The 26,923-nt window shown below is 42.3% G+C and overlaps 1 protein-coding gene across 1 annotated transcript; it reads right to left on the bottom strand.

The window, feature by feature from the left end:
- Positions 1-1,270: 1,270 nt before the first annotated feature.
- LOC109884673 (zinc transporter ZIP1) lies at positions 1,271-26,308 on the bottom strand. The gene is made up of 4 exons (XM_020476613.2): positions 25,475-26,308; positions 7,075-7,205; positions 5,001-5,321; positions 1,271-2,898 (listed from the first exon to the last, which is right to left on the bottom strand). Exons 1-4 carry the CDS (start codon positions 25,587-25,589, stop codon positions 2,545-2,547), a joined length of 921 nt encoding a protein of 306 aa, XP_020332202.2. The 5' UTR covers positions 25,590-26,308; the 3' UTR covers positions 1,271-2,544.
- Between the last annotated feature and the right edge of the window lie 615 nt (positions 26,309-26,923).

Genomic DNA, 26,923 nt, shown 5'->3' with positions numbered 1-26,923 from the left:
GATCATCCTCGCAGTGGCAGACCACGTGTAACAACACCTGCACATGATCGGTACATCCAAACATCACACATGCGGGACAGGTACAGGATGGCAACAACTGCCCGAGTTACACAAGGAACGCACAATCCCTCCATCAGTGCTGACTGTCCGCAATAGGCGGAGAGAGGCTGGACTGAGGGCTTGTAGGCCTGTTGTAAGGCAGGTCCTCACCAGCCATCCCCGGAAACAACGCCACCTATGGGCACAACCCACCGTCGCTGGACCAGATAGGACTGGCAAAAAGTGCTCTTCACTGACGAGTCGCGGTTTTGTCTCACCAGGGGTGATGGTCGGATTCGCGTTTATTGTCGAAGGAATTACACTGAGCGTTACACTGAGGCCTGTACTCTGGAGCGGGATCGCCTTGGAGGTGGAAGGTCCGTCATGGTCTAGGGCGGTGTGTCACAGCATCATCGGACTGAGCTTGTTGGTATTGCAGGCAATCTCAATGCTGTGCGTTACAGGGAAGACATCCTCCTCCCTCATGTGATATCTTTTCTGCAGGTTCATCCTGACATGACCCTCCATCATGACAATGCCACCAGCCATACTGCTCGTTCTGTGCGTGATTTCCTGCTAGACAGGAATGTCAGTGTTCTGCCATGGCCAGCGAAGAGCCCGGATCTCAATCCCATTGAGCACGCCTGGGACCTGTTGGATCGAAGGGTGAGGGCATTCCCCCCAGAAATGTCCGGGAACTTGCAGGTGCCTTGGTGGAAGAGTGGGGTAACATCTCACAGCAAAAACTGGCAAATCTGGTGAAGACCATGAGGAGGAGATGCACTGCAGTACTTAATGCATCTGGTGGCCACACCAGATACTGACTGTTACTTTTTATTTTGACCCCCTTTATTCAGGGCCATATTATTCCACTTCTGTTAGTCACATGTCTGTGGAACTTGTTCAGTTTGTCTCAGTTGTTGAATCTTATTTTCATACAAATATTTACACGTTAAGTTTGCTGAAAATAAACGCAGTTGACCGTGAGAGGACGTTTCTTTTTTAGTTTACTCTAGTTTACATCTAGTACATAGGTTTGGGGACACTGTGTTTACAGACAGCCCAATTAAAGTCAGACCATCCAGTCATTTCAGGACACAAGTTACAGGCAGAACATCACAATCTCAACCCTTGCAGCCTACCCCCCACCTAAAAATAGAACCCCATCATGCTTCTCTTGGTAATCGTGATGAGAGTGCATATTGCAAAAGCATACACAATAGACACACACTTTAAACAAATCATAGCCAACTTGTTTAATCATTATTTTACTGCAACAGTGTCAGAGAGGAGAATGGAGGAGTAAGAGGAAGCTGAGGGCCACTTGAGATAGTGTTGTTATAAATTTGAAACTTTGATTACACAACAGAAACATGACTCATGGCTGGGGTAGGGAAACTATCAACACAACGAGGAACCGAGTCAGGAAAACACAGGTTAAGAAGTTCAACTTCAGCACGTTAAAATAACAATCTCTCTTTAACATGTTGGTCACAATGGTTTGTCTTATAAAAAAAAAATCTGTTGCTGTGCCCTTGAGCAAGGCACTTAACACAAATTTGCTCCAGGGGCACCGTACTACTATGGCTGACCCTGTAAAACACATTTCACTGCATCTATCCGCTGTGTGACAATAAAACAATCTTTATTTGTAAGGCATCGTATAGTTCCCAAGGTGAAAACAATTCGTTCCACAATGGCGATAAAACATTTAATACTTCAATTTAACTCACAACTTAACTGTGGGCACACATCCAAAAGTGTAAACATGATGCAATTGACATTTTAACCTGTATACATAATGAGATATTGACATGACGGATTCATTTGACTATTAAGAGATATCATGTTAGTCTGGATACAAGTCTTTTTAGCTAACATTCCACTCCTTGCCACACCTGTCATTTGCCAAAGGGACCAGGCAATCATGATGTCAGTATGAACAGCACTTTTTTCAGTGATCTTCAGTTATGTGAAAAATGTTACAAACAGCGATTGTTAAAAGAAAATATATATATATTTTTTTAAGATAACCACTGGTATGTATGCCACAGGATAAACAACTAATATTGCCACATTCTGTGTGCTTATTATTTTTCCAGTGCTAAAACAACCAAATTAAAAAGTATTACTTAACTAAATATAATCTATTTGAAATCATGAAAAGTTCAAAAAAAAACAAAAAAACTGTCTTACCATCCTTGGCTGTGAAATTAAAATCTATGCTAAAAGCAGGATAAAAAATACCAATGAGTGTCAATCACCCTTAAAAACAAAAATACTGAGTAAGGACAGCTGTGACCCTCAAATAAAAGTGTCACAGCCAGACACGGGCACTGTAATCTCCCCTGCATCAACCCTGCAGTAAAACGGGACCGTTTTTATGTTTATAATGGGAGACATCTCCCATTATGGCGACCCTAGTACAGAACATCAAGTCCCGTGATTCATATGAGCCACACCCATATTCCTGCAAGGTCAGTTGCTCCAGTGGGTGACATCCTCTCAGCTCAGGAAGGTGAGGCCCGCCATGACGCTGAAGCCCAACAGGATGAAGAACACCTTGAGCAGCTGGTTCTCTGGGGAGTTCAGCTCGTGAGGCAGGATCTCCATGAAGGTGATGTAAATAAAGGTCCCGGCCGCCAGCCCCTCCAGGATGGCCTGGATCAGAGCGCCTGCCGCCAGCTGAGCCTCGATAACCCCGATGCCCACTCCGATGCCCAGCGGAGACATCATGGCGAAGACGCCCACGTAGGCCGCAACCCACATGGGCGGGACCGCGCTCTGCACCAGCTTCACCGACAGGCTGAACACGATGATGCTTTTGTGGACCACAATGGCGATGCAGATCTCTAATACCTGGATAGGATGGAGAGAAAACAAGATTAGAGGTTAAATTCCTCTCCTACATCCTTTCACTTTCATCATCGCAGTAAGATGAAGACAGCTGTATAAGATCAACACAAGCTATAGAAATGACTGGTATATAAATTACACATCTCTCATTTATAATTCTTTGAAAAGTCTATTAACAGGTTAGCCTAAATAGATCTGTCACTTCAAGCCAGATAAGGGTCTTTGATCAACCAGGGAAAGCGGTAGTCAGATGTTTTCAGACCTCAAAGTAGTCTAATATCAAATTAAGTTTGCGTACCAGGCCATCTGTTTTGTAGATCCAGGGTCGTATTCACTACGAAACAAATGGGCCAAAACAGGGAGGGACCTACCTGAATTTGTCCAATAAGAAACACGTGTTTTTGCTTTTGCTATATTTAGTTTTTTGCTTTCGCTATGTTTAGTGTTTTGCGACAATGCAAAATATTTTTGCTACGGTGTGTACAAATGAATACGACCCTTCTATAGTCCACAATCTCAAATAAATGGAAAAAATATAATTTCCAGATTCCCTGTGCTGCTCTTTTCCATTTATTTGGGGTTGAGGCTATAGCTGGATCTACACAACCAATTACATAGGATGTGGACATGACATCAGACTATGTTTGAGATCTGAAAACATGTGACAACTTTTGATTTGAATGTAAATGTCCCTTTACCAGTTAAAAGTTACATTCCTGTCTTTCCCACTCCTCTTCTTTCTACCACAGTGAGTGCTCACGTCAATCAATGTGTCAGAAACTTGCATGTCTTTATAGTGTATTGACTTTTGGTAAAATATCTCAGAACCTTTTGCCATTATAATCCGCTGACATGGTGCATGCTGTGTGAGCGATGTTATACTGAGGATGTGGGCGAAAGTGCATGGAAATAAGGCATGTCTCTCACTTCCCTCTGCCTCTCTACATTGTATAAATGAACAAGAAACTCTAAACCTCCTGACACTACGGGTGATTGGAAAGAGTTGTCCTAGGGCTTTCCCCTTCTAAGCACAGCAACAACCTTCACTGTGCTTTTGTGATGGAAAGAGACTGCCCTGAATACCAACAAAGGACAATACAGTGAAAAGGAGAACGGTCTGTGAAGATAAAGTCGAAGAGCACATCACATGAAAAGCACGGGTTAGAAATATCTACTTTATTCCCCCCCCCCCCCCCCCCCCCAAAATAGAAATAACACCAAATTCCCCGCACTGTAATTTACAACATGACGAGAGCTAAGTAAATTAGTAACTTATTTGGGAATTCTAAATATGGCAGGTGTTTTAGATATATTTGACCTTATAAATGGTTGGAGATAAATGTGTATCCAGTCATATGGCAGCAAACTGAAGCATTTCAACTTTCCCATTGTATTGTTTATGAACTGCTGTTACATTATGCAGAATTGAAATTGTACGGCCTTTTAAATTGCAAGGATGGGCACTCTCGAATGTATTAATTATAGGCTACCCCGACTCTCTCTGTTTCCTATCATCGTTCTTGCCAATATCCAGCAACTTCGCATAGCCATTGAAAATGGACAATATTCCACAGGCCATAATCAACAGCCTGATAAACTCTATGCGAAGGAGATGTCGCGCTGCATGAAGAAAATGGTGGTCACACCAGATACTGACTGGTTTTCTGATCCATGCCGCTACTTATTTTTTAAGGCATCTGTGACCAACAGATGCATATCTGTATTCCCAGTCATGTGAAATCCATAGATTTATCCAATTTATTTCAATTGACTGATGTCCTTGTACGAACTGTAAATCAGTAAAATCTTTGAAATTGTTGCATGTTGCGTTTATATATTTCTGTTCAGTATAAATAATACAAATTGTATTTTCACTTGAAGAAAGAAGTAGTTTAATATTATTGGAATCTATTTGAAGATACACTTGGAAAGTATTGGCATGCATTTGAAATGTATGGGTGCATTTGTTTTAGCTGACCCAGTGCCACATGTGGGCAGAGATTTCCCTTTTAGGACCAACATAATGGTTTAATATGTGCCCCGGGCGAGCTAAAAGAAATGGACCTATTGTGCTATTTAAGTGCAGCTCGCTCTCCAGCACCTACCTTTGAGTCTGTGGTCTGAAGCCCGATGGCCAGGCCCTCGAACACAGAATGCAGGGAGAGCGAGAAAAAGAGCATGAACGAGCGAAAGGAGGAGTGGGCCTGGAGGTCCATGTGGACATGATGGGCACTACCCTCCAGGTTGGTGGACGAGGCTTTCCCCTGCCCGTGCCCATGGCTGTGCCCATTGGCCTGCATCAGAGGTGCTCTCTCCTGGTCTGACCCTTGCATGGCATCTTGTCTGCAGTTCAGAGCGATCCTCTCCACGATTAGCACAGTGAAGAAGCCTGCAGCCATGATGAACTCTGGGAGGGGGAAGCTGGTCTGTTTGAGATAGAGGGGAAAACAACAAGAGTAAGAGTTCTGTTTAAATAAACGCCAAGGATTAGGGATATACACAGTTTGGCAAAAAACGTATTTAGTCAGCCACCAATTGTGCAAGTTCTCCCATTTAAAAAGATGAGAGAGGCCTGTAATTTTCATCATAGGTACACTTCAACCATGACAGACAAAACGAGGGGGGAAAAAATCCAGAACATCACATTGTAGGATTTTTTTAGTAATTTATTTGCAAATTATGGTGGAAAATAAGTGCCTGCATGACTTCCCTACAACATCTGGGCATGCTCCTCATCAGGACAGTCTGTGGTGCAACGTGGCGTTGGTGGATGGAGCGAGACATGATGTCCCAGATGTGCTCAATTGGATTCAGGTCTGGGGAACGGGCGGGCCAGTCCATAGCATCAATGCCCTCCTCTTGCAGGAACTGCTGACACACTCCAGCCACATGAGGTCTAGCATTGTCTTGCATTAGGAGGAACCCAGGGCCAACCGCACCAGCATATGGTCTCACAAGGGGTCTGAGGATCTCATCTCGGTACCTAATGGCAGTCAGGCTACCTCTGGCGAGCACATGGAGGGCTGTGCGGCCCCCCAAAGAAATGCCACCCCCCCACACCATGACTGACCCTCCGCCAAACCGGTCATGCTGGAGGATGTTGCAGGCAGCAGAACGTTCTCCACGGCTTCTCCAGACTCTGTCACATGTGCTCAGTGTGAACCTGCTTTCATCTGTGAAGAGCACCGGGCGCCAGTGGCGAATTTGCCAATCTTGATGTTCTCTGGCAAATGCCAAACGTCCTGCACGGTGTTGGGCTGTAAGCACAACCCCCACCTGTGGACGTTGGGCCCTCATTCCACCCTCATGGAGTCTGTTTCTGACCGTTTGAGCAGACACATGGACATTTGTGGCCTGCTGGAGGTCATTTTGCAGGGCTCTGGCAGTGCTCCTCCTGCTCCTCCTTGCACAAAGGAGGAGGTAGCGGTCCTGCTGCTGGGTTGTTGCCCTCCTACGGCCTCCTCCACGTCTCCTGATGTACTGGCCGGTCTCCTGGTAGCGCCTCCATGCTCTGGACACTACGCTGACAGACACAGCAAACCTTCTTGCCACAGCTTGCATTGATGTTCCATCCTGGATGAGCTGCACTACCTGAGCCACTTGTGTGGGTTGTAGACTCTGTCTCATGCTACCACTAGAGTGAAAGCACCGCCAGCATTCAAAAGTGACCAAAACATCAGCCAGGAAGCATAGGAACTGAGAAGTGGTCTGTGGTCACCACCTGCAGAACCACTCCTTTATTGGGGGTGTCTTGCTAATTGCCTATAATTTCCACCTGTTGTCTATTCCATTTGCACAACAGCATGTGAAATGTATTGTCAATCAGTGTTGCTTCCTAAGTGGACAGTTTGATTTCACAGAAGTGTGATTGACTTGGAGTTACATTGTGTTGTTAAAGTGTTCCCTTTATTTTTTTTAGCAGTGTATATACACAAGTAAGTAGTCCTTAACACATCACCAGGTAATGAACCTGTGGATTAATAACTTCTACACTAACTAGCACATTTCCCCATGTTTTACAGATACAGTAGAACTAAATTATAACTGTTACTTTCCCTTAATACATTGGTTTGTGCCATGGATAAATCATATAGCTTTTTGTAATTTTACAAAGGGATGGGGGTGTGGCCAGGCATCAATGACACTTTGTGATGTTGCTGACAGACAGAAGACACTTACGTCCACCCTCCGTGCGTCCAGCTCAGCATTGATGTCCGACAGGTAGTCTGGGATGATGTCCAACAGACAGGCAGCCAGGAAGACGCCTCCGGCAAAACAGCTGATGAAACTCAGGACCACCCGATGGGTTTCTGCATGATCAAAATATGCTACTGTTTAATGACTTTTCCCACATTTTGTTGTTACAGCCTGAATATAAAATAGAACAAATTTAGATTTTTTTGTGTCACTGACAATAACCCATAATGTCAAAGTGGAATTATGTTTTATTTTGACAAATTAAAAAAAAACGAAAAGCTGAAATGTCTTGAGTCAATAAGTAGTCAACCCCTTTGTTAAGCCTAAATAAATAACTTCAGGAGTAAAAATGTGCTTACAAGTCATAAAAGTTGCACGGACTCACAGTGTGCAATAATAGACAGTCATGATTTTTTAATGACTGTCTCATTTCTGTACCCCACACAGTCAAGCTGTGAATTTCAAATACAAAAATACCAGGGAGGTTATTCAATGCCTCGCAAAGAAGGGCACCTATTTGTAGATGGGCAAAAAAAATAAAAATATATATATTTTTAAAATAAAATTCAGATATTGAATATCCCTTTTTAAAATTTTATTTTTACCTTTATTTATCCAGGCAAGTCAGTTAAGAACAAATTCTTATTTTCAATGACAGCCTAGGAACAGTGGGTTAACTGCCTGTTCAGGGGCAGAACGACAGATTTTTTTGTACTTTGTCAGCTTGGGGGTTTGAACTTGCAACCTTCCAGTTACTAGTCCAATGCTCTAACCACTAGGCTACCCCACCTTTTAGCATGGTGAAGTTATTAATTACACTTTGGGTGGTGTATCAATACACCCAGTCACTACAAAGATACAGGAATCGTTCCTAACTCAGTTGCCGGAGAGGAAGGAAACTGCTCAGGGATTTCAACATGAGGCCATGTTGACTTTAAACATGGTGACTTTAAAACAGTTACAGAGTTTAATGGCTGGGATAGGAGAAAACTGAGGATGGTTCAACAACATTGTCGTTTTTTTATTTAACATTTATCAGGAAATATTCAAAAAATATAGAAATCAGCTCTTGTGCTGCCACTCCATAAGGGTGGGGATTGTAGTGATCTAATACTGATCAAATTTCAAGGATTCCTTGTCTAAGATTCTTGAATCCTTTGTAAATGTACAACTTTGCTCTTTATTTGAGAAATGGCCTGGGCATAACACTATTACAGCAACCATTTTAGTTGTTAATAATCTTGTCAATGCTTTAGACAGTAAAATGAAATGTGCTGCTTTGTTTGTGGACCTGTCAAAAGCTTTTCATACTGTTGATCATGCTATTTTATTGAATATGTTGAGCCTGAGCTCTGACGCCGTTTCATGGTTATCTTAGTGACAGAAGTCAGGCCATCATGACTACATTTCTTGAAGTGCATAAAGGTGTACCACAGGGGGTGATTTTGGGACCTGTTCTCTTCACTATTTATATAAACACCATTGGTCAATCTGAAACTATTATGTATGCTATTGCCCCAACTATTGATCTGGCTGTGACAAAACTAGTCAGATGTTATAGCTATGCAGTAATCCCTTGCGGATTTAAAACGTGTGCTTCATACAGGCAAAACGAAATACAAACTCTCAGAATTTTTCAGATGAACTATATGTTCACTCATTTGATGGTTCTCCAAGCATATAAATACTTAGGCATTCGGATTGATATGGATTTGACGTTTAAAAAAAACAGACGAGCTGGTTAAGAAGCTAAGATTCAAAGTTGGCTTTTTCTACAGAAACAGATTGTGCCTTTCTCTAAGCAGTAGGAAGCAGATTATTCAGTCGACCTCTTTAATCCTAACCTTATTATCTGTTCTTGATTATTGCGACATATTCTTCCAAAGAGTAGCTGCTACTACTGTTAAACATGTGGATGCCATCTACCAAACGGGAAGTGATGTGCAATCAAACACTCTGGGAGCACTGAAATGAAACGGCCATGATAGCTCCTAATGTCACCCTCTGCTTAAAGGACAAGAGAGAAGCAACAGAGATAATCATTGCACAAATACAGAAGTGAAAACGACTCATCATTGCACAAAAACAGAAGTGAAAACGACTCATTGGCAAATCAGCCATAGAAAAACAAAAGCGGGCTTAAAATGAATTTGTTTTACCTTTATTAAACTAGGCAAGTCAGTTAAGAACAAATTCTTATTTTCAATGACGGCCTAGGAACAGTGGGTAAACTACCTTGTTCAGGGGCAGAAGGACAGATTTTTACCTTGTCAGCAACCTTTCGGTTACAAGTCCAATGCTCTAACCACTAGGCTACCTGCCGCCCCATGGTGCGGATGGGATAGGAATGGCCCATACAATTTAGGCACACATTAAACAGTCTCTTATCACAGTAAACGTTATGGTCCTTCATTGTTTTAGGTATGCCCTGAGTCATAGTGTAAAGTCTTGGCCAAAAGTTTTGAGAATGACACAAATATAAATTTTCACAAAGTCTGCTGCCTCAGTTTGTATGATGGCAATTAGCATATACTCCAGAATGTTATGAAGAGTGATCAGATGAATTGCAATTAATTGCAAAGTCCCTCTTTGCCATGAAAATGAACTGAATCCCCCAAAAACATTTCCACTGTATTTTAGCCCTGCCACAAAAGGACCAGCTGACATCATGTCAGTGATTCTCTCGTTAACACAGTTGTGAGTGTTGATGAGGACAAGGCTGGAGATCACTCTGACATGCTGATTGAGTTAAAAAAAAATATACTGGAAGCTTCAAAAGGGTGGTGCTTGAAATCATTGTTCTTCCTCTAACCAATCATGGATATCTGCAAGGAAACACGTGCCGTCATCATTGCACCTAAATCAACCATTATCGGATCATCAAGAACTTCAAGGAAAGCGGTTAAATTGTTGTGAAGACGGCTTCAGGGCACCCAAGAAAGTCCATCAAGCGTCAGGACCGTCTCCTATAGTTGATTCGGCTGCGGGATCGGGGCACCACCAGTACAGAGCTTGCTCAGGAATGGCAGCAGGCAGGTGTGATTGCATCTGCACGCACAGTGAGGCGAAGACTTTTGGAGGATGGCCTGGTGTCAAGAAGGGCAGCAAAGAAGCCACTTCTCTCCAGGAAAAACATCAGGGACAGACTGATATTCTGGAAAAAGGTACAGTGATTGGACTGCTGAGGACAGGGGTAAAGTCATTTTCTCTGATGAATCCCCTTTCCGATTGTTTGGGGCATCCGGATAAAAGCTTGTCCGGAGAAGACAAGGTGAGCGCTACCATCTGTCCTGTGTCATGCCAACAGTAAAGCATCCTGAGACCATTCATGTGTGGGGTTGCTTCTCAGCCAAGGTAGTGGGCTCACTCACGATTTTGCCTAAGAACACAGCCATGAATAAAGAATGTTACCAACACATCCTCAGAGAACAACTTCTCCCAACCATCCAGGAACAGTTTGGTGACGAACAATGCCCTTTCCAGCATGATGGAGCACCTTGCCAAAAGGCACAAGGGATAACTAAGTGGCTCGGGGAACAAAACATAAATATTTTGGGTCCATGGCCAGGAAGCTCCCCAGACCTTAATCCCATTGAGAACTTGTGGTCAATCCTCAAGGAGGCGGGTGGACAAACAAAACCCCACAAATTCTGACCAACTCCAAGAATTGATTATGCAAGAATGGGCTGCCATTAGTCAGGATGTGGCCCAGAAGTTAATTGACAGCATGCCAGGGCGGATTGCAGAGGTCTTGAAAAAGAAGGGTCAACTCTGCAAATATTGACTCTTTGCATCAACTTCATGTAATTGTCAATAAAAACCTTTGACACTTATGAAATGCTTGTAATTATACTTCAGTATTCCATAGTAACATCTAACAAAAATATCTAAAGACACTGAAGCAGCACACTTTGTGAAAATTAAGATTTATGTAATTCTCAAACCCTTTGGTCACGACTGTATAATATATATTGACAGGTGACATACAGAGAAAACTGGGCCTAAAGAGAAAGTTAAAAAGCAGGGATGTATTCACTAGAAACCAAACTTTGGCAAATGGGCTAAAACTGTGAGGGACCTACCTGAACTTGTCCAATAAGAAACACTTGTTTCTAGGCCTTTTTAATAAAAATGAGAATGATATGGTTGCTCACAATATTAAGACCTTTGATTTCTGTCTACAAATACAAATGTATTATTAGTTTCCGTTGCAAAAAGTTGCGCTACGGTTTGCACTAATACATTTACCTCTGACTCCAAGCAGGGCCGCGTTCATTATTTTTTTTAACTTTCTGGAACGTTCAATTGAACGGAAACTGTGCTGAACAAACAGGATGTGATCAGTACGGTGCCGTTTCTATTTTTTATTTCACCTTTATTTAACCAGGCAGGCCAGTTGAGAACAAGTTCACATTTACAACTACGACCTGGCCAAGATAGAGCAAAGCAGTGCGACAAACACAAGAGTTACACATGGGATAAACAAACGTACAGTCAATAACACAATAGAAAAATCTATATACAGTGTGTGCAAATGGAGTAAGATTAGGGAGGTAAAGCAATAAATAGGCCATAGTGGCAAAATAATTACAATTTAGCAATTAAAACACTGGAGTGATAGATGTGAAAGTAGAGATGGTGCAAAGGAGCAACAACAACAAAAAATAACAACATGGGGATGAGGTAGTTGGGTGGGCTATTTACAGATGGGCTATGATCGGTAAGCTGCTCTGACAGCTGATGCTTAAAGTTAGTGAGGGAGACATAAGTCTCCAGCTTCAGTGATTTTTGCAATTTGTCCAGTCATTGGCAGCAGAGAACTGGAAGGAAAGGGTGCCAAAGGAGGAATTGGCTTTGGGGGTGACCAGTGAAATACACCTGCTGGAGCGTGTGCTACAGGGCGGGTGCTGCTATGGTGAGCAGTGAGCTGAGATAAGGCGGGGCTTTACCCAGCAAAGACTTTAAGATGACCTGGAGCCAGTGGGTTTGGCAACGAATATGAAGCGAGGGCCAGGCAACGAGAGCGTACAGGTCGCAGCGATGGGTAGTATATGGGGCTTTGGTGACAAAACGGATGGCACTGTGACAGACTTCATCCAATTTGCTGAGTAGAGTGTTGAAGGCTATTTTGTAAATGACATCACCGAAGTCAAGGATCGGTAGGACTGTCAGTTTTACGAGGGTATGTTTGGCGGCATGAGTGAAGGAGGCTTTGTTGTGAAATAGGAAGCCGACTCTAGATTTAATTTTGGATTGGAGTTGCTTAATGTGAGCCTGGGATGGAGAGTTGAGTCTAACCAGACACCTAGGTATTTGTAGTTGTCCACGTATTCTAAGTCAGAACCGTCCAGAGTTGTGATGCTAGACAGGCGGGCAGGTGAGGGTAGCGATCGGTTGAAGAGCATGCATTTAGTTTTGCTTGCATTTAAGAGCAGTTGGAGGCCATGGAAGGAGTGTTGTATGGCACTGAAGCTCATCTAGAGGTGTGTTAACATAGTGTCCAAAGTATATAGCCAGAAGGCCAGAAGTATACAGAATGGTGTCGTCTGCGTAGAGGTGGATCAGAGAATCACCAGCAGCAAGAGCGACATCATTGATGTATACAGAGAAAAGAGCCAGCCCGAGAATTGAACCCTGTGGCACCCCCATTGAGACTGCAAAGAGGTCCAGACAACAGGCCCTCCGATTTGACACACTGAACTCTGCCTGAGAAGTAGTTGGTGAACCAGACGAGGCAGTCACTTGAGAAACTAAGGTCTGGTGGAGTCTGCCGATAAGAATGCGGTGTTTGACAGAGTCGAAAGCCTTGGCCAGGTCAACGAATACGGCTGCACAGTATTGTCTTTTATCGGTGGCGGATATGATATCGTTTAGGACCTTGAGCGTGGTTGAGGTGCAGCCATGACCAGCTCGGAAACCAGATTGCATAGTGGAGAAGGTACGGTGGGATTCAAAATGGTCAGTGATCTGTTTGCTAACTTGGCTTTCGATGACTTTAGAGAGGCACGGTAGGATAGATATAGGTCTGTAACAGTTTGGTTCTAGAGTGTCACCCCCTTTGAAGAGGGGGACGACTGCGGCAGCTTTCCAATCTTTAGGGATCTCAGACGATACGAGAGAGAGGTTGAACAGTCTAGTAATAGGGGTTGCAACAATTGCGGTGGATCATTTTAGAAAGAAATCCACATTGTCTAGCCCAGCTGATTTGTAGGGGTCCAGATTTTGCAGCTCTTTTAGAACATCAGCTTTGTGGATTTGGGTGAAGGAGAAATGGGGGAGGCTTGGGCAAGTTGCTGTGGGGGGTGCAGAAATGCTGCCCGGAGTAGGGGTTAGAGGTCGACCAATTAATCGGAATGGCCGATTAATTAGGGCCGATTTGGAAGTTTTCATAACAATCGGAAATCTGTATTTTTGGACACCGATTTATAGATTTTTTTTTACACCTTTATTTAACCTCTTGATCCTACCAATACCGGATCCGGGAGCGTGACTACAGGCTCAGCTCATTACCATAACGCAAAATGCGAAATATTTAACCTCCACACCTATACAAGTCCAATAGCTCAAATGAAAGATAAACACCTTGTTCATCTACCCTAAAATGTTTTACGGCGAAAACACACCACACATTTATATTAGACCACCACCGAAACAAAAGACCTGCGGCGGCCATTTTGTCCCAGAAAATATAAAATTATAAAAGCAGGATTAAAAAATAAATCATTCACTAACCTTTTGAAAATCTTCATCAGATGACAGTAATAGGACATGTTATACAATACATTTTTTTTTTCTCAATAATATGCTATTTATATCCATAAATCTCTGTTTACAATGACAAGATTTTTGAAAAATGCTACTCAAATGTCCAGAGAAATTATGATAGCTCCGACAGATAACGTCAGATAACAAGCAATACACATGACTAAATATACATGTTCTACATATAGTTACAAAGATACACTTCTTCTTAATGCAACCGCTGTGTTACATTTATTTTTAACGTTACAGAATTCGTTCACTAGGCTACAATATGAGGCGGCGCTCAGATATTAGCTGTATGTCTCCTCTACGTTTGGAGAGCACAGAAACCCAAAATGAACCACATAAATATTCCCTTACCTTTGATGTTCTTCGATCAGAAGACGAGGAAGGAGTTATACTTACCCAATACATCGTTTGGTTTCAAGTTGTGCGTCTCTGTATTAGCATATGCTAACAGCTTCAGCTGAAATGCACCCAAAATGACTTCTGGTCCCGCACTCTTGCGCATCAAAACTTCAAAATTACATATTATATGTCGACTAAACTGGTCAAACTAAGTGCAGAATCGAGCATTAGGATGCTTTAATCGTGTAAAACAAAGATCAGCGCTAACAGATAAACCGAAGTCAATTGGTGCTTCATGGAAAAAGTGTCCAGCGCGCGCAATAGAGTGCCTGTATTTCCGTGTGACCCGAATGATTTCGCCCGCCAAAGGACGGGGGCGCGCTAGATTCTAACAAAGGACGCGTCATTTGAAAGCAGACATCGCGCTGAACACACAAACTATTCCTGGATCCGTAGCTGGTTGGGAAGGGTGGGGGCGATGACGTCAAAGTTGACCCAACTTTGCTGTTGAGAGGAGAAGGCTGCCCTGGAAGTTCTGCTTTACATACAGACATAATTTAAACGGTTTTAGAAACTTTAGAGTGTTTTCTATTCAATAATAATTATTATATGCATATATTAGCAATTTTGGGAAAAAATATTTTCAGTTTACTATGGGCACGCACTTCCTCCAAAGCGGGCAGTATTCAGCCATAGGATCAAGAGGTTAACTGGGCAAGTCAGTTAAGAACACATTCTTATTTTCAATGATGGCCTACGAAAGGTGGGTTAACTGCCTTGGTCAGGTGCAGAACGACAGATGTTTACCTTGTCAACTCGGGGATTCAATCTTGCAACCTTACGGTTAACTCGTCCAACGCTCTAACCACCTGCTTTACATTACACTCCACGAGGAGCCTGCCTGTTACGCGAATTCAGTAAGAAGCTAAGGTAAGTTGCTAGCTAGCATTAAACTTATCTTATAAAAAACAATCAATCAATCATATTCACTAGTTAACTACACATGGTTGATGATATTACTAGTTTATCTAGCGTGTCCTGCATTGCATATGATCGATGTGGTGCACATTCGCGAAAAAGGACTGTCGTTGCTCCAACGTGTACCTAACCATAAACATCAATACCCTTCTTAAAATCAATATACAAGTATATATTTTTAAACCTGAATATTTAGTTAATATTACCTGCTAACATGAATTTCATTTAACTAGTGAAAATGTGTCACTTCTCTTGCAACAGACTATTTCTTCCTAACAAAGACAGCCATCTTCGCCAAACGGGGGATGATTTAACAAAAGTGCATTTGTGAAAAAAGCACAGTCGTTGCACGACTGTACCTAATCATAAACATCAATGCCTTTCTTAAAATCAATACACAGAAGTATATATTTTTAAACCTGCATATTTAACTAAAAGAAATCCAGGTTAGCAGGCAATATTAACCATGTTAAATGTCACTTCTCTTGCGCTAATTGCATGCAGAGTCAGGGTATATGCAACAGTTTGGGCCGCCTGGCTCGTTGCGAACTAATTTGCCAGAATTTTACGTAATTATGACATAACATTGAAGGTTGTGCAATGTAACAGGAATATTTAGACTTATGGATGCCACTCATTAGATAAAATACGGAACGGTTCCGTATTTCACTGAAAGAATAAACGTTTTATTTTAGAGATGATCGTTTCTGGATTCGACCATATTAATGACCTTAGGCTCGTATTTCTGTGTGTTATTATGTTATAATTAAGTCTATGATTTGATAGAGCAGTCTGACTGAGCGATGGTAGGCACCAGCAGGCTCGTAAGCATTCATTCAAACAGCACCTTAGTGCATTTTGACAGCAGCTCTTCGTTGTGCGTCAAGCATTGCGCTGTTTATGACTTCAAGCCTATCAACTCCCGAGATTAGGCTGGTGTAACTGATGTGAAATGGCTAGCTAGTTAGCGGGGTGTGCGCTAATAGCGTTTCAAACGTCACTCGTTCTGAGACTTGGAGTGGTTGTTCCCCTTGCTCTGCATGGGTAATGCTGCTTCGAGGGTGGCTGTTGTCGATGTGTTCCTGGTTCGAGCCCAGGTAGGGGCGAGGAGAGGGATGGAAGCTATACGGTTCCACTGGCAATACTAAAGTGCCTATAAGAACATCCAATAGTCAAAGGTATATGAAATACAAATCGTATAGTGAGAAATAGTCCTATAATTCCTATAATAACTACAACCTAAAACTTCTTACCTGGGAATATTGAAGACTTATGTTAAAAGGAACCACCAGCTTTCATATGTTCTCATGTTCTGAGCAAGGAACTTAAACGTTAGCTTTCTTACATGGCACATATTGCACTTTTACTTTCTTCTCCAACATTTAGTTTTTTCATTATTTAAACCAAATTGAACATGTTTCATTATTTATTTGAGGCTAAATTGATTTTATTGATGTATTATATTAAGTTAAAATAAGTGTTCATTCAGTATTGTTGTAATTGTCATTATTACAAATAAATAAATGTAAAGAAATCGGCCGATTAAGAGGTATCGGCTTTTTTGGTCCTCCAATAATCGGTATCGGTGTTGAAAAATCATAATCGGTCGACCTCTAGTAGGGGTAGCCAGGTGGAAAGCATGGTCAGCCGTAGAAAAATGCTGTCCTGAACTACCAGTTGAAAAATGGGGAGGGGTTGGTTTGTGAATGCTGTCAGGATGGCCAGCATGGCCACTGCCCTTTAAATATATCACGCATTGCTTCAAGCCACACCTACCAAATATACCTCAGTCTGTTCAATTCAAATAGAATAAATAAGCAATAAGGCCCAAGGGGGTTTGATATATGGCCAATATACCAGAGCTAAGGGCTAATGTTAGGCAAGACACAAAGCGGAGTGCTAGGACACAACCCTTACAAACAGTGGCATGAAATAGTATGTGAACCCTTTGGAAATACCTGGATTTCTGCATAAATTGATCATACACTTTTATCTGATCTTCATCTAAGTCACAACAATAGACAAACAGTCTGCTTAAAATAATAAACACACAACAATGTTTTCATGTCTATTGAACACACCGTGTAAACATTCACAGTGCAGGGTGGGAAAGGTACGTGAACCCTTGAATTGAATAACTGGTTGACACTCCTTTGGCAGCAATAACCTCAACCAAACGTTTTCTGTAATTGCGGATCAGACCTGTTCAACTGTGGGGAGGTACTTTGGACCATTTGTCTTCACAAAACTGTTTCAGTTCAGCAATATTCTTGGGATGTTTGGTGTGAACTGCTCGAGGTCATGCTACAGCATCTCAACTGGGTTGAGATCAGGACTCCAGAAAGGGTATTTTCTTCTGTTGTCCTGTTGCATCACTTAACTTCTGTTGAGCTTCAATTGGCGGACAGATAGCCTAACAGTCTCCTGCAAAATGTTTTGATAAACTTGGGAATTCATTTTTCCGTTGATGATAAAGAGCTATCCAGGCCCTGAGGCAACAGAGCAGCCCCAAATTATGATGCTCCCTCCACCATACTTTACAGTTGGGATGAGGTTTTGATGTTGGTGTGCTGTGCCTTTTTTTCTCCACACAGTGTTGTGTGTTCCTGCCAAACCACTCAACTGTTTTATTTTACCTTTATTTAACTAGGCAAGTCAGTTAAGAACAAATGTAATATTTGCAATGACGGCCTACCAGGGAATAGTGGGTTAACGGCCTTGTTCAGGAGCAGAATGGCAGATGTTTACCTTGTCAGCTCGGGGATTCGATCCAGCAACCTTTCGGTTACTGGCCCAACGCTCTAACTACAAGGCTACCTGCCACCCCAAATTGTGTTTAATCTGTCCACAGAATATTGTACTAGTAGCGCTGTGGAACATCCAGGTGCACCTTTGCAAACTTCAGACATGCAGCAATGTTTTTTTGGGACAGGAGTGATTTCTTCCCTTGTGTCCTCCCATGAACACCATTCTTGTTTAGTGTTTTATGTATAATAGACTCGTCAACAGAGATGTTGGCACGTTACAGAGACTTCTGTAAGTCTTTAGCTGATACTATAGGATTCTTCTTAACCTCATTGAATATTGTGCTGTGCTCTTGTAGTCATCTTTGCAGAACGGCCACTCCTAGGGAGAGTAGCAACAGTGCTGACCTTTCTCTATTTATAGACAATTTGTCTTACCGTGGATTGATGAACATCAAGGCTTTTAGAGATACTTTTGTAACCCTTTCCAGCTTTAATGCAAGTCAACAATTCATAATCTTAGGTCTTCTGAGATCTATTTTTTTTCCTGAGGCAATGCTTCTTGTGAATAGCAAACTTACATTTTGTGAGTGTTTTTTATAAGGCATGGCAGCTCTAACCAACATCTCCAATCTCATCTCATTGATTGGACTCCAAGTTAGACGACGCTTGACTCCAATTAGCTTTTGGAGAAGTCATTAGCCTCGGGGTTCACATACTTCTTCCAAATTACGCTGAATGTTTAAATTATGTATTTTTCTTGTCTATATTGAATACAATAATTTGTGTGTTATTAGTTTAAGCACACTGTCTATTGTTGTGACTTAGATGAAGATCAGAATTTGATAACCAATTTATGCAGAAATCCAGGTAATTCCAAAGGGTTCACATACTTTTTCTTGCCACAAAAATAAAATGTTTCGTCATACTCATGGTATATGGGGTCTGATATCCCACGACTTTCAGCCAATCAGCATTCAGGGCTCGAACCACCCAGTTAATAAAACATCATAAACTCAGCAAAAAAATAAACATCCTTGTTTCAGGACCCTGTCTTTCAAATACAATTTGTAAAAATACCAATAACCTCACAGATCATCATTGGAAAGGGTTTAAACACTGTTTCCCACGCGTGTTCAATGAACCATAAACAATTAATGCACATGCAACTGTGGAACGGCCGTTAAGACACTAAAAGCTTAAAAATTAAGATCACTGTTATGAAAACTTAGGACACAAAAGAGGCCTTCCAACTTACTCAAATACACCAAAAGAAAAATGCCCAGGGCCCCTGCTCATCTGCGTGAACATGCCTTAGGCATGCTGTGAGGCATGAGGACTGAAGATGTGGCCAGGGAAATAAATTGCAATGTCTGTACTGTGAGACACCTAAGACAGAGCTACAGGGAGACAGGACAGACAGCTGATCGTCCTCGCAGTGGCAGACCACATAACAACACCTGCACAGGATCGGTACATCCAAACATCACACCTGCGAGACAGGTACAGGATGGCAACAACAACTGCCCAAGTTACACCAGGAACGCACAATCCCGCCATCAGTGCTCAGACTGTCCGCAATAGACTGAGAGAGGCTGGACTGGGGGCTTGTAGGCCTGTTGTAAGGCAGGTCCTCACCAGACATCCCCGGAAACAACTTTGCCTATGGGCACAAACCCACCGTCGTTGGGCCAGACAGGACTGGAAAAAAGTGCTCTTCTCTGATGAGTCGCGATTTTGTCTCACATGGGGTGATGGTCAGATTTGCGTTTATCGAAGGAATGAAAGTTACACAGAAGCCTGTACTCTGCAGCGGGATCGATTTGGAGGTGGAGGGTCCGTCATGGTCTGGGGCGGTGTGTCACAGGTTCATCCTGACATGACCCTCCAGCATGACGTGCGTGATTTCCTGCCAGACAGAAATGTCAGTGTTTTGCCATGGTCAGTGATGAGCCCGGAGCGAAAGCCCAATGAGCACGTCTGGGACCTGTTGGATCGGAGGGTGAGGGCTAGGGCCATTCCCCCCAGAAATGTCCAGGAACTTGCAGGTGCCTTGGTGGAAGAGTGGGGTAACATCTCACAGCAAGAACGGGCAAATCTGGTGCAGTCCATGAGGAGGAGATGCACTGCAGTACTTAATGCAGCTGGTGGCCACACCAGATACTGACTGTTACTTTGATTTTGACCCCCCCAAATTAACCGTTTACCTTTGATGATCTTCAGATGTTTTCACTCACGAGACTCCCAGTTACACAACAAATGTTCCTTTTGTTCCATACGTTTTTTTATAATCATTCCTCGGGTAGTTTTTAAAATATATATTCGATAATATATCAACCGAGTGTGTAGGTTTTTCAATAACAGCGGGAGGAACAATGGCCGCTTTACTCTGTAGCGCAAAAACTCACTCTGAGAGCCCCCACCTATCCACTTACGCAATGTGATCTTTCACGCTCATTTTTCAAAATAAAGAAAAAGGAATCTGGTTGATATCCCTTTAAATGGAGGATAGGCATGCATAGGAACAGAAGTGTTTCAAAATTAGAGGCACTGCCTGATTGGATTTTCCTCAGGGTTTAGCCTGCAATATTATACTCACAGACAATATTTTGACCGTTTTTGGAAACTTTAGAGTGTTTTCTATCCTTCCTAATCTCTCAATTATATGCATATTCTAGCATCTGGTCCTGAGAAATAGGCCGTTTACTTTGAGAACGTTATTTTTCCAAACATAAAAATAGTGCCCCCTAGCATCAAGAGGTTATGTTTGCTGAAAATAAATGCAGCTGACAGTGAGAGGACATTTCTTTTATTGCTGAGTTTATATACACAAAAAATGTATCAAGTAAGATCATTTTTGGAGAACACCATTGTAAGCTACAGTGGTTGGAACTGGTACAGAGAACAGAACCGAAAACCGGAAAAGAACAGCATTTTTTGAGGAACAGAACCAGAATCGATAACGAAAGGTATACTGTTCCCGAACAGGACCGTTATTTTAAAAGCTTGGGAACTGGTTAAAATGCTGTTTGAGTTTATTTTTTACAGGGACAGTGCACATTAATCAACGTTTCAGTAAAAGTGCCTGTGTTTGTCAGCCGGCTAATTTTAAACCGCAGTCCCTGGGCAGGTTATTAAAAACAATTACAATATAGACAATCATTGAGCAGTGAGCACATGCAGAGCAACATAGGACAAGCAAGACATAGCATACAGACAGAGCAACATAGGACAAGCAAGACGTAGCATACAGACAGAGCAACATAGGACAAGCAAGACGTAGCATACAGACAGAGCAACATAGGACAAGCAAGACGTAGCATACAGACAGAGCAACATAGGACAAGCAAGACGTGCCATACAGACAGAGCAACATAGGACAAGCAAGACGTACCATACAGACAGATCAAAAAGCAGCAAGACAAAATTCATAAAAGCAACAAAGTGTTTCCACAATTACCTTTTTCACATGCTTTTTAAAAAAAGAGGTTGGAATCAAGTATGATGCCAAGGTACTTAAAATCAGATACCACCTGGAGCTTCTCCCCTGACACATAGACATCTGGCTCAGTGGCATATGTTGCCCTCTTTGTGAAGAACATGCAAACCGTTTTTTTCACATTGAGATGCAAACACAAGTCAGTGAGCCACTTTGTAACCTGGACCATTACAGTAGTGAGTTCTTGTGCAGCTTGTTGTTTGCTCTTTGCATGCACATATATCACTGTATCATCTGCATACATTTGAACTTCAGACCCAGTACAGACAGAAGGCAGATTATTCATGTACAGGCTGAAAAGGAGGGGCCCCAGTATTGACCCTTGGGGCACGCCCACATCATAGCTAAGAGTGGGCGACAGCTCATTGCTCACTCTGACACACTGAGTTCTGCCTTCAAGGTATGATTACATCCATCTCAAGGCATCGGCATTTCAAATAAATATTTGTCACATGCGCCAAATAAAACAGGTGTTGACCTTGCCTACTTATGAGCCCGTAACCAACAATAGGGTATTTAAAATTTAAAAAATTAAAATAAAGTAATGTTGTTTGATAAATAGACTAAAAGGAAAAACAGTACCACAATAAAATAACAATAACCAGGCTATATACAAGGGGTACCTGTACCAAGTCAACGTGCATGGGTGACTATTCATGTACAATTACCTCAACTAACCCGTGAACATTGCCTCGGTACCGGTAACCCTTGTATATAACCTTGTTATTGTTATTTTAATTGTGTTACTGTTACTCTTTTCCCTTTAGTCTATTTAGCAACCACATTTTTATAAAAAAATGTACTTTACATTGTTGGTTACGGGCTCGTAAGTAAGCATTTCATTGTAAGGTCACACCTGTTGTATTAATAAACAGAGAGTAGCAGCATGTGTGTGGAGTGTGAGAGAATGTGAACGTATGCGTGTGCCGTCAATATGCATGTGTGTGTATGTTGGAGTGTCAGTGAAGTATGTGTGGGTGTGTGGTTAGTGTCCAGTGAGTGTACGTCGAGCCTGTGCAAGAGAGACAGAGCTAAATATATATATATATAAAATAAGGGGTTCAATGCAAATAATCTGGGTAGCCATTGAGTAGACTTATGGCTTGGAGGTAGAAGCTGTTAAGGAGTCATTTGGTCTCAGATTTGATGCTACGGTACCGCTTGCCATGCGGGAGCAGAGAACAATCTGTCACTTGGGTGGCTGCTTCATTGTCGTTGGTGATCAGGCCAACCACCGTTGTGGCGTCGGCAAACTTTATGATGGTGTTGGAGTCATGCGTGACCACGCAGTCGTGGATGAACAAGGAATGCAGGATTGGACTAAGCACACACCCCTGAGGGCCCCAGTCTTGAGGGTCAGTGTAGCAGATGGGTTATTACCTACCCTTACCATCTGAGGGCGGGCCGTCAGGAAGTCCAGGATCCAGATGTAGGTGTTCAGTCCCAGGGTCTTTAGTTTAGTGATGAGCTTGGAGGGCACTATAGGTGTTGAACGCTTAGTAGAACGCTGTAGTCAATAAACATCATTCTCACGTAGGTGTTCCTTTTGTCCAGGTGGGAAAGGGCAGTGTGGATTGCAATAGAGATTGTGCCATCTGTGGATCTGTTGGGGCAGTATGGGAATTGGAGTGGGTCCAGGGTTTCTGGTGTTGATGAAAGCCATGACCAGCCTTTCAAAGCACTTCATGGCTACAGACGTCAGTGCTACGGGGCATAGTCATTTAGACAGGTTACCTTGGCATTCTTGGGCACAGGGACTATGGTGGTCTGCTTGGAACATATGGGTATTACAGACTGGGTCAGGGAAAGGTTGAAAATGTCAGTGAAGATGCTGGTCAGCACATCCTAAGTATGCATCATGGTAATCCATCCAGCCATGTGAATGTTGACCTGTTTAAATGGCTTACTCACATAGGATACAGAAAATGTGATCAAAGTTGTTCGGAACAGCTGGTGTTCTCATGCTTGGTTCAGTGTTGCTTGCCTCGAAGTGAGGATAGAAAGTATTTAGCTCATCTGGTAGGTTTGGTTCACTGGGCAGCTCGTGGCTGGGTTTCCCTTTGTAGTCCATAATAGTTTTCAAGCCCTGCCACATCCAACGAGCATCAGAGCCGGCGTAGTAGGATTCAATATTAGTCCTGTATTGATGCTTGCCTGTTTGATGGTACGTCTGAGGGCATAGCAGGATTTCTTGTAAGCTTCTCGATTTGTGTTCCGGTCCTTGAAAGCATCAGCTCGAGACTTTAGCTTAGTTTGGATGTTGCCTTTATTCCATGGCTTCTGACTGGGATACGTACCTACGTTCCCTGTGAGGACGATGTCGTCAATACACTTTTTAATGAAGCCGATGACTGACTCCTCAATGTCATCGGATGAATCACGGAACATATTCCAGTTTTTGCTATCAAAACGGTCCTGTAGCTTAGCATCCGCTTCATCAGACCACTTACGTATTGAGTGTGTCACTGGTACTTCCTGTTTGAGCTGCTTGTAAGCAGGAATCAGTTCCAAGCATATTTCTCCAGTCCCACAAAAAGGTGCCTATGCAAAGCCCTCACTGTCACCCAAATGTATTTGTGTCGGCCTGCCTGCCAGCAGAAAATCTTGTGTGTTTGTAGGCTACATGCCCTTCCCCCTCCCTACAAAGTATAGTCTACTGTAGCTACTGACTTTACACCATGATTCAGAAATTAGGGAGATTTTTAATGAGATTAATGGATTAACTTTTTCAATGCTAGTTAAGGATAGTATACTTATCGCGTTTCACATTGGATTTATTAACGACAAAAAGGTAAGATGTGTTTTTATTTTAATTCTGGTGCCGCTCTGTTAGCAAACTAGCTAGCTCTGGTCTAGCTCTCAAACTCTAGGTGGAATTATGTGTAATGTAATGGAACAGAGTCATGATCAAGGGCTGGATCTGGTGCAACATTAGTTAAGCCAACTCTCTGAAGTTCAAAGACATTCAAAGTTCCTTCATAGAAGCCACTCCTCCATATGTATAATTCTGTGGGCCTAACTCAGATAATGCATGTCCTAGGAACAAGATGCCCAGCGCTTTATGCTCAGCGCTCTTCTCACCCATGAAATTGAATCTGCATCTCACACCCTACACTAGCCTGTCAAATGCATGTACATAGCTTGCCCGCTCCATAGCAAGCTGCTCTACCTATTGGTGAAGTAATTTAATGTTGAGCTAAATGTAAAAATAATAAAACCGTATATAGCCTAGTTAATGTTTTGTTGATCTTTGTTATTTTCATGTATTTATTTTTTTCAGTTTATTTAGTAAATACTTGACACTTATTTTTCTTAACTGCATTGTTGGTTAAGGGCTTGTAAGTAAGCGTTTCACTGTAAGGTGCCTGTAGTATTGTGTGAAACACATTTTGATTTGATAAATTGTAATTTGGCGGTTATAAACCAAAGGAAGAAACAAAGAAACACTAGTTCACAGCAAACACGTGATTTGATTTGGCAAACAAGTAGATGTTGATCACGTTTATGAAGGCATTGCAACAACACTTGCATGTAATTTTCTTCGTCCCGCAACTACCCAGGCATCCATGAACAACCAAACCTAAACTATTCGGTTTCACCAAAATAACGTTTCCATCAACAGAGACATATCTAGGAACAACACGTAAGATGTGTCTGGTTGAATGAGTGCTTCGCTATTAAAAAACTCATGTCTGTAAAAGTGGGAGATTACGTGGTAGTTTACTCTCACGTGACCTATAAATGTACTCCAATGCCATAGCAGCCCACACAGGCGGGATATAGTACACCCTGGATCAAAACCTGTTTAAACCGCTTATTTGATAGTGAAGGACACATTCAACACGAATCGTAGGTATTGTTCTTAGAGATATCGGATATGCCTCGTTGATGGGAAACCGAATAGTTTAGGTTGAAGGAAAGGACACCAAGCAACGGATGCTTCAGCAACGAGCCATCTGGCTCAACACATCCCAAGTGTGGAATTGCATGGGGTTACAGCGTGATACTAGCCAACTGGTGTATAACTTGTAGGCTGCCTACTGAAACGTACCTGTCCCACTGGTTTCTCTGAACCACTTCATCCGAGCAGGGATAAATCCGAAAAATACGGTCAGGAGTAACAAACCCACGAGGGCGCCTATTTTCACCTGTAACAAGTAGTCCATCTCGATGTTTTACTATACCGGGCTGAATCAAAACAAGCAATTTTGGGATAAGCCTAGTAAAATAGCGATGTAAACCAACGGGCAGTAAGATGAATACGCCATACCAACATGTTTGCGTTACTGGAAAAACAAAAACCTATGCTATTCAAAAACTCATCCCTGTTACACAGACAATTTCAGGAGCTATCTAGGCGCCTACTAGCTAACATTTACATTGTCCTGCAACGTGTTGGAGGACTGCGCTAGTAGTCAGCAGCACAACTGATGACGTCACATGTATGGTAATGAGGGAATCTTAAAAATAACCTAAACGCATTTCAAAATATTTTTTAAATGACTTTTCCGCCATCGTGTGCCAGCATAATATCCTGCTGTTAGGATAGGTCATATTTGCGTCCTCTTCCGGATGGCCACGCGTACTATGCTAATTTTAAGAATGCAGTACGATTTTCTCAGACAGCGCAGCTCATTGCTGAGTCCACAGAATGTAACGAATTCTTCCTAGGCACATAACGCCTGACCTGATTCTTGTGACCAAACGGGGATATTGAATCAATCACGATGTCGTACAAGGCCTACTAGGAATGTGGCTCCTTAGTGTGTTCCACAATATAGCTCTTTGTCATGCTAGGCCTAGATCTAAACTTTACACTACTTAATGGATTCGCATGTACAGCCCCAATAGTTTCGCAATTCCTGACACAAATCGGTGCGCCTGTGTAGTGTAACCCGTTCAAGGGCACTTAAATCAAAGCTTGATGATTTAGCTGATTATTTGAATCAGCTGTGTAGTGCTAGGGCATAAACTTCCGTCTTATCTAATTTTGCTGTTGAAGTGTAGACACCTGAGTTGCCAAACCCGTTCACAGGATTAGTTACTCTTGAGATTCCTATGGCAGGGATGGGCGACTCCTGAGCTGGAGTAGTGTCACACTTTTTCTCAATCCCTAGCAAACACAGCTGATTAAAACTAATTGCATTCTAAACTGAAGATCGTGATTAGTTGATTATTGGAGTCAGGTGTGTTAATTGGGGCAAAAGTGTGACACCAATCAGGCACCTGATGCCTGGAGTTTCCCAAGCTCTGTCCTAGGGTTTCCAGCGAGCTTGGTAAATCTGCTTTTCCTTTTAATGCGCCATATTGATTGAACAAAATTCAAAATAAATTTCCTCATGATGATCTGGTGCTGTTCAGGCAATTTAAAGTGTTAATTGGGGAGGAATGTAACTGTTTTCTGGGTGATAAAAAAAATATACAATTAATTGTGCTTCCCATAACTGTGTTTTCGTATTTGAATGTGTATATTTGTTTTATTATAATAATAATACTAAGC

Source organism: Oncorhynchus kisutch, linkage group LG3 (genome assembly GCF_002021735.2).
Source record: "Oncorhynchus kisutch isolate 150728-3 linkage group LG3, Okis_V2, whole genome shotgun sequence".
In the NCBI taxonomy this organism is placed as follows: Eukaryota; Metazoa; Chordata; class Actinopteri; order Salmoniformes; family Salmonidae; genus Oncorhynchus; species Oncorhynchus kisutch.
The sequence above is the reverse complement of the archived record's forward strand: the minus strand, read 5'-3'. Positions and strand labels throughout refer to the sequence as shown.

What these genes read in the sequence shown, in the direction of transcription:
- LOC109884673 (XM_020476613.2), bottom strand. Translation starts at nt 25,589, where the DNA reads ATGGACTACTTGTTACAGGTGAAAATAGGCGCCCTCGTGGGTTTGTTA. An exon ending in TGGACGCACGGAGGGTGGAC is followed by an intron (nt 5,322 to 7,074) that starts GTAAGTGTCTTC and finishes TATCTCAAACAG; the next exon opens with ACCAGCTTCCCCCTCCCAGA. An exon ending in TTCAGACCACAGACTCAAAG is followed by an intron (nt 2,899 to 5,000) that starts GTAGGTGCTGGA and finishes CATCCTATCCAG; the next exon opens with GTATTAGAGATCTGCATCGC.